This window comes from Microtus oregoni, unplaced genomic scaffold, assembly GCF_018167655.1.
Source record: "Microtus oregoni isolate MIOR12 unplaced genomic scaffold, Mior012 000132F_ref0000261, whole genome shotgun sequence".
NCBI classification, from domain to species: Eukaryota; Metazoa; Chordata; class Mammalia; order Rodentia; family Cricetidae; genus Microtus; species Microtus oregoni.
In genome coordinates, this window is record NW_024544775.1 from 781,556 (window position 1) to 795,324 (window position 13,769).

At 42.4% G+C, this 13,769-nt stretch overlaps 1 protein-coding gene across 2 annotated transcripts in view; it reads left to right on the top strand.

Moving 5' to 3' along the window:
- Positions 1-13,769, top strand: part of LOC121444546 (growth hormone receptor-like) — a 265,658-nt gene that overhangs the window by 184,052 nt on the left and 67,837 nt on the right. For both annotated transcript variants that reach the window (XM_041646371.1, XM_041646372.1), the window contains exon 3: positions 12,480-12,545. In XM_041646371.1, coding sequence (XP_041502305.1) covers positions 12,480-12,545 — 66 coding nt within the window. The remainder of the gene's footprint in view (positions 1-12,479; positions 12,546-13,769) is intronic.

The window sequence follows — 13,769 nt, forward strand, 5'->3', positions numbered from 1 at the left end:
GGGAAGGAGACCATGAGGAGCAGTGGCCGAGGGGGGGCAGAAGGAAAGCCACCAATCGTGAACTGTGAAAGCTAAGCAAAGCTTCTATTTTTAGGGAGTAATCTCCTGGATGAGGTGCATCTGAATTGTCGAGAAATACAAAAATTGAAATGGCACCATTAGATTTAACAAGAGCCTGTTTCAAAGAGGAGAAGAGTCAGAAACACAACTGAGGAAGATTCCGAAGAGAACGGAAACCTTTGAGTTAGAGACAACCATTCAAACAAGAACGTTAAAATTACCATGAGTGAAATTCTTTACAAGTCAAAAATAACATGTACTTTAGGCGCGAGTTGTGTTCTTTCGAAAACGCTCCTCTTTAGAAAGAGGAACAATGTAGTGTGATCCTTGTTTAAAATTATGCCGGTGTCCCGGGTGTTCTGCCTTCTACAGAGCTCTTTTTGCTGTGTGCTTACTTTCTCATAAGGGCATTAGGCAATTCAGATATTCCAGCTTAGGCTTAGAGGCTAATAGAAACTTCTTTTTTTTTCTTTTTTTTATTTAATTTATTTATTTATTAAAGATTTCTGCCTCATCCCTGCCACCGCCTCCCATTTCCCTCCCCCTCCCCCGATCAAGTCCCCCCCCTCATCAGCTCGAAGAGCAATCAGTGTTCCCTGACCTGTGGGAAGTCCAAGGACCACCCACCTCCATCCAGGCCTAGTAAGGTGAACATCCAAACTGCCTAGGCTTCCCCAAAGCCAGTATGTGCAGTAGGATCAAAAACCCATTGCCATTGTTCTTGAGTTCTCAGTAGTCCTCATTGTCCACTATGTTCAGCAAGTCCTGTTTTATCCCATGCTTTTTCAGACCCAGGCCAGCTGGCTTTAGTGGGTTCCCGATAGAACATCCCCATTGTCTCAGTGTGTGGGTGCACCCCTTGCGGTCCTGAGTTCCTTGCTCGTGTTCTCTTTCCTTCTGCTCCTGATTTGTACCTTGAGATTTCAGTCCGGTGCTCCAATGTGGGTCTCTGTCTCTGTCTCCTTTCATCGCCTGATGAAGGTTATATAAATAAGAAGGTGAATCCAAAGACAAACATATAGGCATTCTCCTGAATAATAGAAACTTCTTGATACTCCAGGAACAAGAGACTAGCGGCTTGGGCTACAACCTAGTGCTGGATGTTGACAGAAGAGAATGTGTTGAGATGAACTGACATCACTTATTGCCAAGTAAGGAGTTGAAAGTTTGGGAAAGGAAGGAGGAAATATGACACCATTGCAGTTTGACTGCAGATTATTTTAGTTGCTCTTCAGTTACATTAGCTGTGACCAGGAAATACGTATACAGTTTGATACATTTTTCCTACATTGAAATTATGGAGATCCTAAGCCATCCTTCACTCCCTCTAACCAAAAGTGTCTTTGTATGCCTTTAAGCTTGTATCCCCCGGAAAGTAGAGCACGATGCAAGTTCTTCAGGAGTTGCCCCTCACCCTCTATGTTCCCCTGCACCTTCTGGCCTCCATACAATGAAAACTCTGTTCTGAACTTGGCTAGCTGTTCCTTTACCCACACTGAACCAAGGAACATTTAAAACTATACACTGCCCTTGTCCTGCCAAAGCCTATGGGCAGGGTGCCCCCTCTAGGCTGACACAAAGACATATTGTGCCAGACACTGATGGCCAGAGAAGCCAGTCACATATGGATTATCAATAAGGCTTTTGATTTTGTTCATAGCATATCATCAACAAATGAAATGTCATTCAAACAAGGAAAACGAGACTCATGCTCTAGATTTTAACACTTTGTCTGCCTCAGAACTGCAAAGATATATAACTACTTTTCTATTTACTGTATTCCTTCCAGGAAGAAAATGGCCTAAAAAGAAAAAAAATAATAAGCCCAGTGTAATTTCACATTTAAATGACAGTTTGTGGTCTGACTGACTATTTTGATTTTAATTTTAATTGTTATCATAAAGTTAGATTTTTATTTAAGGCACAATACCATAAAGGATGCCAGAAGGTGCAAAAAGGAAAAAACCAAATTTAAAGAAAAGAACCTGGTCGCATCAGGCCCAGATGTATGCTCACAGTGTGCCATGACGTTGCCTTCCACTTACTTTGGGCAGAGTTTCCATTTTCTACTACAAGATCGTATGGCTGTCACTTCCCTCGAAGCCACAAAGCAGATTTTCAACAATTCCCTTCTAAAATTCGCATTCAGAAAATGAATGTAAATGTTGTAAATGTTTGAGAGAGGCTTTTTTTTTTAAGCTTTCTGTCATTTTGCTACAAGTATGACACAACTAGAAAACGTTCCCACCCCAGCTAGAGAGATGGCTCAGGGGTTAAGGGCACCGCTTGCTCTTCTAGAGGACCTGGGTTCGATTCCCAGCATGCACATGGCTGCTCACAACCATCTGCAAATCCAGTCCCTGGGGATCCAACTCCCTCTGTGGCCACCTCAGGCACCAGATGTACACATGGTACACAGATACACACGCAGGTAAAACAAACATGCAGGCAAAACGCGCATACACATAAAACAGAACCCATCCACTAAGGTGTTTGTTTCCTTTATAAGTAATAATAAGCAGACAATACAGACAGATCTTAATTTTAAAGAGGATATTAGAACAAAAGGTAGGATAGTTGTTGTGTTATAAATTTTGGTTGGTAGTCAACTATGTGCAGGGGTCAGAGAGGTTAAAATATGGTTCTTTCAATGGGCTGAAATGCCATCTAGGGGGTAAGAATACATGCAGGGGCAGATGAAACAATGCAAGCAACAGCACAGAACAGCGCCCGTGCTGCTGATGAGTGGCACGGATCTTAATAGTATTCATTCACGGTATCAAACTCAGCATGCGCCTGGATTTCGGCTGAGCGCTTACATAAATGAGAATTGTCTCTGATCATTTCATTCTAGGGAAAGCAAGGTAGATAACAGAAGGTAGGCAAAGACCTAAAGCCAGGAGTGCACTTTACAACAATTAAATTCCTTGGTCTTGACCTCAGGATACTTCTAGAGAAACAGAGAGAAGAGCATCTTGGGACCCGTGTTAATCACCTCACTCCCTTTGTGTGCCTACTAGGTATTCAGTAAGTATATGTTGGACACACATGCTCCACTGGTCTGTGTCTGCATCCCAAGCAAAGTGCCCAGCCTGAAAGGACTTAATTAAAACCATAACCACATGGCCTTGAGCTCATTCCCAGCGTCTCCCATTTCACAACTGCTGCAGTAAAGAACTGAAGCGGGATGCTCACACTACAGTGGGAGTCTGAAGTAATAAGGGCGGCGGCGGGGCTGTGTCCCCAACACCCCAGCCGCCTGCCCGGCTAGCTTATGCCCCGAAATAATTACACGGACACTGTATTCTTTTAAACACTGCTTGGCCCATTCTCTTCTAGGCTAATTCTCACGTATTAATTTAGCCCATTTCTAATCATCTGTGTGTAGCACCCCAAGGTGCGCTTACCGGGGAGATTCTAGCCTAGTCCATCCTGGGTCGGAGCTTCATCCCTGGAGCGGGGCATGGCGTCTCTCTCTGAGGTGTCTGCTCCCGAGAGAGCTGTCGAGTCTCTGAGCTCACTTCCTCTTCCTCCCAGCGTTCTGTTCTGTTTACTCCTATCACCTATCCTCTAACAAATAAAATGGGCCAACGCAGTTCCTTTATTAGCCAATGACCTTCCTCCATCAGGAGTCTGTCTGAGTTTGATCTCGTTGGGGTCCTTTTCATGGACGCTGATGTATTTAATTGTCCACAAAGCCTCCGTCTGGCTGCATGCAGACCTGGCCTCCGGCATCTCTGCAACCACAAGTACTGTCCTCCCATCACCCCCTCTGCTCCTGTCACACAATCCTCTGCTATCTCCCCTGATCCATTTCAGGACCTATATATTTCCTAGGCCTGGAAGGTTGTCTCGCAAAATATCCGTGGCTCATTACCAGACTATGATCTGTGGTGGGGTTTTTGTCTGTGTGTTACTATTCTGAACCCCAACCTGGAATGATATTACATACCTGTTTGCTTCTCTCCTTAACCCCCCACCGCACATGCACCGAAGCATGGGTCCAAAGCAGCTGAATCCCATCTGCTGTCTACCATGGTGCCCCCAGCATCTGAGGACAGAGGCCAACACCCTGAGCCCCCTTCACGGCAATCCTAGCTCAGCAACGCTTTCTCTAGCTCAGAAATATCTATTTCCCAAGGGAACGGGAGCTTGTTTGAGAACATCTGGGAAGAAATTGACAAGCAGAGCCTAGAAACCAGAGAAAAGGTGGCAGCAACCCAGACGAACCTGTTTATGAAAGATGACCGTGCCCAGAGTGGGAAAGACACACCTAAAAACCTCTGCCAAAGTATATTCTTTCTTAAGACAGCCTTGACAAACTGGGCTTCTGCTTGTCTCTGGGGCTGAACAAGAAGATCCACTCATCTGTCAATCATTTTCCAGGAACCAAGAGTTGCCACTGCAAACAAGCAAGGATCTGGCCACCTCGGTGTTGTAAGACCACTGCTCTAAGGGAAATCCATCCATCCCCACCAATAAAAGGGGTAACGAGGGTTAGCAGACAAGTTACTATGTCTTCCCTTCCCTTTGAAAGCCTGGGATAGTAACGTGGGATGAAATCTCATGAAAGCTAGTTGAAATATGCTCTTGCCCCAGACATAACTGCTCATGACCCGAATTTATTACAAGACCTAATGACAAACTTTATATAATTCCTTTTTTGTGTAGGCTGAGACTTCAGAGACCATAAAATAGATGGTAAATTCAGAACACTAACCAAGTCACAATGCCTTGCAGCATGTCCTGACCCTGAGAACACTCAATAAATGTGTGACTATGTACTACACACTCATGCTATTTAAAGAATTGCACAGGGGCTATGACAGACCAAAGGGGGAATGAGGATGAGACACGTGAGACAGTCTTCATCTTCAGTCTGTGAGGGGTGTTTTTATTGGACAAGTCTGATAACTAAAATATAAGAAATACTTTATTTATACTTTAATAAAGTATAAGCAAATGCCATAGTCCGGATGATTTTTTTAAGTGTTGTGGAAATACAAAAAATAAAGAGATTGCATTCCAACTGAAACAAACAAGTCTTCTTAGAGGAGAAGATAATCACACTGATACTGAAAAGTAGGTGGAATTTGCCCAGCATTCAACAGAAGTGGGCCCTAACATGCATCCAGTTCCAGTTTTCATTGTGTAAATATCCCCACTCTGGATGACTTCAAGTTAAAGACATGATGTCACTGAACACAGAGCTGGGGAGGGCCACTGTCCATGAGTCACCAGCTTAATTAACTGAGGTTTCCGCTTAATTAAATCAGCCTTTCTCTGCCATTTGCAGTGGATGAATTAACATGTACTAGAAGTATCTCAGACACCACTGAAAACAAGGACCGCTTCTGTCCTCCACACACTTCAGAGCAATTTCATCGTATTCCCTTGGTTTGTTTTTCTGATCGCATTTCACTGACTGTCCTTCCAGGGGTTGATCTTGGCCCAGCGCCAACTTGTGATTCCCTTTGTTGCTTTCTGCATGGCTGTGATTGATCTGGGTTCCTGTTATTACGTGGCATACCTCTTTGCTTGTTTCTGTGGCCTAGGGTTCACACTCCTGCTGCTCTTCATAATGAAAAGCAGCTTTGGAGGCGACACAGCTGGGTAGGATGCTCCCTAGCTCTTGGTGGCCACGGAAAGGGAAAACCAGGGAAATTGCAAGGGGGCTTTTCGTAATGAAAATGAATGCTGGACCTCACCTAGCCCATAGCTCCCTTCTACAAAGTTTCCTTGAAATTTCTCTGATTGCAAGGTGGTTACTCTTTATTTTACTTGTGGAAAACACGAGAGAGAGAGAGAGAGAGAGAGAGAGAGGTGCGTATGCAAATGCACACACACATACCACCACCGCTGCTAATGTGCTTTTCAAAATTACCTATACTGTATAATACAACAAGCTGTAGTTGAAACATCAGACTCCAGTATCTGCCTTTAATTGCAAGCAGATGTCCTTGGTTCGTGCAGAAGCTGTATCGGGGGGATGTTTGTGAACTCCCCAACCAGAGCACTAAAGACAGGAAAAGGGCTACTTGATAGCTTGAAGTTAGACAGGAAACTTTCCCATTAGTCCCTTCTATGGGAGATAAATCCCAGTCCCGGGAGAATGAAGGTTGGGTTCTGGTTTCCTGCCAGCCCAGTCAGTCACAGAATACACAGAAAGCAAAGTGACTGCCGTGGACATATGCAAGCCCATGCATCTTTTCCCTCCTCTGCTTTCTCTTCCAAATGTGTTACGTAGTATCTGGCTATCTAGTAGCTTTCTTTGTTTTTCTGTTATGAAACTACAATGTTGCTTCAAGCCTGCTTCTTTAGTCTGTTTAACTCTCTGTCCCCTGCAATGGGCCCTATGGCTTACTGCCGAAGTACTGAAGAGATATGTGGCTTCATGGAGTCGTGGAGATGTCATAGCATCCTTGCAAAAAAGGCTTTGGTCCGGATTACACGTGATTCTTCACAGTTGCCAACAACCATGATGAATGCATACAAGATAATGCACTTTAATTCAGAGAAACTATGTGTGGGAAGTCAATTAATTTAATGAGCTACAAAGGGGAAGAAATTCTAGCTTAAACCATGATGGGGTTTGGGGTACCAAGGGACCAAGAGGGAAACCGTAGCCGTAGAATCTGCCTGGTACCACCTGCTTCCAGTGATAGGGAGGAGGCCTGGCTCAGAGGGGGCCACACACCTTATCTGGTTCCTCATAAACCAACTCCTGAGGGCATTTCTGCTCAAATGTTCATCAACCCGGCCCTATCAATGTGCCTTCTAGAATTTCTGAAGCATTCGTATAAGTCAGTGTACTCATTTATCAAATTCCTTCTAATGAGCACAGGCTGGGGCATAGCATAGGGGCGGGACCTGTAGAGTTTCCCAGTGCATCTTGTCACACGATTTCCTTGAAGTGGAGAGGGTGAGAGGAAATGATAAACATTGTCATAGGACTTTGTCTTGCCCATGCTGACCAGTGCCTCTGGGATTCTATAAATCAGTGCCTTGGCCTATAGATGTCATAAATGCCATAACCATTGTGATGACTCAGCAAGTTTGGGAAAGAGTAGAGGAAGTAAAATTAGTGTCTAGCCGCCATTCAAATATAAACTCTAATCTATAATTGCTAAGACCAGATATTAACTTCCTGATTTAAATAACTCAGAGATCTACTCCCTCACTTAGCATGTGTAACTTCTAATACCTTTACAGACAGTTGTAGTTAGAGTTAAGTGAGGGGAAAAAAATCATAAAAACCCAGTGCCTGGTATGGTGCTTAAGTGCATTTTAAGCATATGAGAAATTTGGAATTTTAATACTGCCTTGCACTTTTAATATTCTCATCACATCAACCTCTTCAGGGTCGCGGGGTGGACTGAGACATTGTCCAGACAGAGAATTTGATAGTGAGCCTCTTGCAAGTGCAAACGGGAAGGAGAAAAGTACTCATTTGGCAATGGGGGTTATAATTTGACAAAGAAGAAAAGAGAGGCAGGCATGGGTCTGAAGGGTTTCAGAGGTTGAGATATAAGAATGAAAATTTTATAGACTATTGTTAAGAATAAACAGGCTTCATAAAAATGCAAAAGTCCTCAACAAGTTTGATAGTTTCCGAATGGAGATCCTACTTCTAGAGTGTTTGATTCCTTTGTGGCCCCACACAAACATTTAAAGCATCTGTAGTTTTACAAATTGCATTAGTCTCCTAGGCAGCACCTCCTGTGCTCCTAACAGCTCGTAAAGCAATTAAAGCGATAATCCTGACCCTGAGGAGTTCATTGTGTACCCTTGAACACTAGCAAACAGGCCAAGGCAGCGAGGGATGGAAGCATAGTATCGACAGCTGGACAGCTGCTGCGGGGAGAACAATTTACTTGCCCAAGGGAGGAAGCAAACCCTCTCAAGGGACATCTTGAGGGTTTCATGACAGTTACAGCATCATCATTAGCTTTAGCATATATTAACAGTAACGCAATAGTTCTCATTACTCAGAGCTTACTTTGTAGTAGGCACCCTGTGTCCTGCTGTGCATGGATTGAATTCCGTCATTGTATAAAAGGGTTATCATACGAGGTACTGTGCTTCCCTTACTGTGTCTCCACCATTCTTGGGGGACTGGTTATAATTGCCGTTCTTATACAAGTGGCAAATTACAGTACTTGCCAGAACCTTAATCCTCCTACTTTTGCTCCCTTAATAATACTAGAACTAGGATGGAGTGTGTTTCCTCTTAGACTGAATTGCTCACCTAAATGAATTTCTATCCTATACTCCACTGATACCACATCCTCAAAGTCCTTTAGGGAGGGAAAATCTACTAACAAAATGTAAGCAGAGTGCTTGGGCTTATGGCTGCATACTGTCCTGAAGAAAGTGTCAGAACTCAAGTTCCAATAGAAAGGCAATGCCAGGTTGTCCGTGGGAAAGGGCATGCTCCACTGTGAAGCCAGTGCCTACTAATAAGGAAAACAATCGTAACAGGAAGACTAACATTTAGTAACCACTTGAAGAAAATTATTTGTATGTAGGAGTTGGTTTAACCCCTTACACGTAAACAGAAAGACTCCTGTTTCACAGGCATAAACAGAGGTCCAGATGCATGCTTCATTTGAAAAGTACAAGCAGAGAACATACAGTAGAGAAGGTTCCTAGTGGGAACCTGTTCTTGAACAAGTCCAGCAGGAGGCGCTCAACCTCAAAACACAAGAAATTCGTAGCTCCCTAGTGATTGCAGAATCACAATGTCTTTCAGCAAGATCATTCCCAAGGTGTGCCTGATTCTATCCCCAACCCAACATATCTCAACTCACATATTCAGTCCATGGCCAGTGCATTACAGTTCTATATTTATAGGTTATGTCTTTGCCACAGCACACTTTTGAAGTAGTGCTCTTGACTCAATTGCATTTGTCCTTTGTCACCATTGCTTATTGTCCTAAGCTCGTAAGCTGTCTCATTTTTCCCCGTATTGCACCCCATGTCCTTGGACACTCCTTTTACATATTCCTGACCCCCAAAAAAAGGAAGGAAGGAAGGAAGGAAGGAAGGAAGGAAGGAGGGAAGGAGGGAAGGAGGGAAGGAAGGAAGGAAGGAAGGAGAAAGAGAGAGACAGAGAAGGAAGGAAGGAAGGAAGGAAGGAAGGAAGGAAGGAAGGAGAAAAAGAAAGGAGAAAAAAGAAAGCTACCATGGGCTTGTTGAGGCCAGGAGCTGTTGTTAGTTCCTTCATTTTAAAAATTCCAGTACCTAAAGGTCCCTATAAAATGTTTATTGATCCCATTGAGTTAGATAATAAGTTAAATCCCTGCAGATCATAACCAAACCCCTGTGTGGTCGCCTCATTAATCGCTATGACTGTCAGAGTTGTGGTCTCTGCTTACGCTCTTCCTTTTGTTTACCTTTCCCTGACTGGTCAGAGGCACTGGGTACATGACTTTGACACTAATTAAATTGATGGGTAAGCGTGATACTTGCATTTGCTAAGGCAGCATGGTTTGTGCTCCATTTGTAACCAGCATCCACTTGGCACTGGCAGAAGTCTGTGGTCTGTCCACTGGAAGGTCACTTGTTCTTTTTATATTTTGATTCGCTGCATGGTTTAGAGTGTGTTGGCTCAGTAAAGCTTTTGCTTGATGAGAATGTCACTTAGTGTACCACAGAGAAGGAAACACCAGATGTCTCTGTGAGAAGTCAGGGAGTCCAAGGCTCCCCAAGATTTTCCAGAACAGCCGTTTGGCTCAGACCCTACTTGTGGCCTCAGGACTGACCTGCACATTCTGCTCCAATCATCTTCTTAGGAAACCTGTCAACATTGCTGCTAAGAACTGGACTTAATGATATTGTCATAAAAGACAGTTTTTACTTTCTGCTCATATTAAAACTTGATGCTTAGTACAGTGTATATTCTGGGAAATATATGCTGCCTGCTTTTATTTTAAATATTTGTTGCAATCAGTTATGGGAGTAATAAATAAGTTCAATAAATGAAAAACTATAAAATTTCAAGAGTAAATAGGAACATTGAAAACCAATAGACATGCAATTTAAAATAGTATAATAACAGTTTAAAATTGATTGATTCACCAGAGAAAATCCAAATCTTTCTTTTAGTATTTTCAGTGATAATGCCCAGATACCCGCCAGAAATTCTACTCATATTAGAATTCTGTATTCGAAAGAAGCCTTCACTCTTTCTATTAGATTTTACATTATTTCAGCAAACACAATGGCTGCTTCTTACCAGCCAGATAAGTGGGGAGAGGTCATGAAAACATTCAACAGAAAGGACCTCAAGAAGCAGGTGGCCCAAACTCACCAGGCCTGAAGTTCAGAGCGATGGGAGTGTGCAGTCTCGCTGCCCACTTGATCTTTGTTTTCTTTTTGTTTCCTGTGTTTTATGAGAGACAAAGTTCTCAGTGTGTGGCCTTTTATTTAAGCACTAAGACAATATTATCAGTTGTCTGAGAGGATACAGGAAAAACAAACACAGTGTGTCTGACTACACCCTTGAAAGCAGAATTCTTTGGTGCCCTTTGGTCACCAAGATGTTATGTGTGAGAACACACTTGGCTAATACTTAGGGGAGAGGGACCATCCTATAGAACGTGAAGGTACTGTCACCTCCCATAGGTTGACATCTCAGTCCCACAAAACTGTCTCCCACTTCAGATAACCAATGTGTGGAATATGCTATACTTCTGAAAGACTTCTTAGCTATCAATTATAAATATGCTATAGTTCTGAAAGACTTTTCAGCTAAAAAGTACAGTTCCCGTGACTTTTTGATTAGATTTGAAGAATTTGCTACCCTAGCTCACAGAACTCAGACAAGCATTAATTAATTAATGATTTTAGTTTATTACTGGGGGTCTCACAAAGGATACAGATGATGAGGTATTATGTTAATAAGCTTCTGCTACTGCAACAAGTACCTGAAACAATCAACTTACACAGAGAAAAGGTCTTCCTTTAACCCACAGCTTTGGAGTTTTCATACCATCAGTAGCTGGCCCCACTGCTTTGGGGCCTATGAAATGGAGGATGCTTTAGCAGCATGTGGAGAGACTATTTTACCTCAGGACTGGGAAAGGGCTAAGTGTCCAGCATCCATTCTAAATCCACTCTTCCCCCAGGGATGGGAAGACCTCCCAACTCACCTCAGCTCCTGAATTCCCACTGCCTCCAACTAGTGTCAGTCTGAGAAGCAAAGTTTTTATGCATGGGCCCTTGAAGGATGATTCACATCCACACTGTAGCATATGAAGAACGTGAGATAGGGCTGAGGAAGCCCCCGTGTCCTCTAGCCATCTCTAGGTTGTCTGCTAACTGAAGCTTCCTAAACTCAGACCTTTAATTATTTTCTTTTTTCTTTTCTTTCATTCTTTCTTTTTTCTTAAATGCTGCATTCTTTGGCTACATTTATTTTTTTTTCTCTTTTTTCTTTTCTTCACCCTGGCTACATTTATTAAACCACTGCCCATTGATGATGAACTTATTAAACCACTGTCCATTGGATGAACCACCATCCAAAAGGCTTCAGATAACACTGGAAAAAATATGTCAGTTCTATAATCATGCTTTGATTTTTCCTGTGCCGGTTCCCACACTAAGGAAGGAAGTCCCCAGCCACCAGTCAACCCATTGACCTATGAGAAAACTCATCACTGAGTATTGCAAATATTTTTAAGAATTTATATTTTTAGTAGAAAGACTAAATGTCAATTTAGGCATATCATGGGTAGTTTCCCTGGATTTTATTTAAATCTCAGTGTTTGGTGTGCCCTGGTGGTATCAACAAATTATCTATCCAGTCCTATTGCACTATTTTCCACCAAGACCAGACAGCATTCCTTTTGTAGCTGAGCACTTGCAAAGCAACCCAGCTGGAAAGATGTCCCTGCTAACCACTTTCCATTTTTGCCTACTTTCCGTGCATCCTGCTCCTAGCTGCATGCATTATAATGACTGACTTACTGCCCAATTTTTTCCTTCAAAAAACTCCAGTGTCTCCCTTTTTCAATTGTGTACTTCTCTTTTCCCAGTGCCTAAGAATGTTCACGCTTATATTATATCCAAAAATAAACATTTTTTACTTTAGTTTTTGTGATTTTAAAAAATAAAAATAAGCTTGTGTTCCCCATCATATGCACAAGGGGAAAGCGGAGTTTGGACTGGAGTGATAGATGCAGGTATTGTTTTCATTGCTCTCTGTTGTGTCTGGGCATGGGACCAGAAGTAACGGCAACCAAAAGGCTTCCATTTGCTCTGCCTTTACAAGCTCTTCTCAGTACACAGAGACAATTTTAATTTTCATGGGAGTTTTTGCATGGGAGCTGGTTATCCAAAAAGGACGCTGTAACAGGGTCACAGCAGATGGTGTTTCTACAAGGTTGACTAATGATTTTCTTCTCTTTCTTTTCCAGTTACACCAGTTACTCTTGGCAGAGCTTCTCCAATTCTGCAAAGAATTATTCCAGACCTGGGGACAAGTAAGAATTCCTGTCGTTTTACTAACTTGCTCTGATGGCTTCCATGTGTTAATATAATTCAAGCAGCTACCCTTTCTCTATTGGGGATACTGGTAACAGGAAAAGTGACAGAATTAAAATTTTATAGGCAAAAAATATTTTTCAGGATTTATCTTTCACTTTCTCTATGGAGCTTTTCTTCATTTTTCCATTTTGCTTATGCTTACATGCTAAGTGTGGCCAAGCTTACAGAGAGGAAAGGATTTATTGTGAATCAGTAGCAATTTGTTGAATTTAGAAAATTGCCTTGTTTTACAAATCCTTTTGTAACATTATTATTGTTATTTGGAAGTATTATATAATGTTAGCATTGGCAAAAGATAGAATTTGTCTCTCCAACTAAATTTCCTTGTACCTCAAAATGCTGTCTTCATACAAACGATCTATTCTCTTTTAAATGCTACCACATACCCCCTTGTGTCTTTTGATGATCTCCTCTTTATCCACAAGCTTGAACTCCATCTTCAACTCATGGGAAAGGTTCCACAAATTCTCTAGTCCCAGTTTTCCTACCTTCTGTTCTACCATGGAACTTTGCCCATTGTTCCATGATACCATTTACCTCCTGTAATTCTGATTCTTTATGCCCTGTGCGCACCAACCATCACGCCAGGATCACACTAAGCATTCAAGAGATTTTGCAGCACCAATTTTAAGGTCGTTTCTATCTAGTTTAGTATGTTTATTAAGGTAGTCTAGAAGAACAGAACCAAATATATGAGTATATATATATATATATATATATATATACTCATTATATATATATATAATATTCATAATAAACAGTGAAGGTTTTATCACTGGCATGAGTCCACATCAGAAGATTGAAGAAGATGAAAGTAATGTCCAGCACAGATTATAATAGCAACGACAGCATTCACGCATGGCAAGTGGGGCCTGACACATACTCTTCTCCTTCCAGCTTTGTTCCACTGGGGCCCCCACCCTCTTGGGAAGTACTACCCACTTTCAGGAAAGTCCTTTCTTCCTTATCTGCTGTCGCACACGTCAGTCTTCTCTATGCACCTTGTACACGCTCCTGGATGTGTATTCTGCTCTCGTGTACCTCACTCTGCTCAAGTTAAGGTTCACAATGAGCCACCGCAACCTCCATATTTCCATTCCTGGCATCCTCACATGATCATTTCCCCTTTGCCAGAATTTCCTCTTTCCTCCTGGTATGGA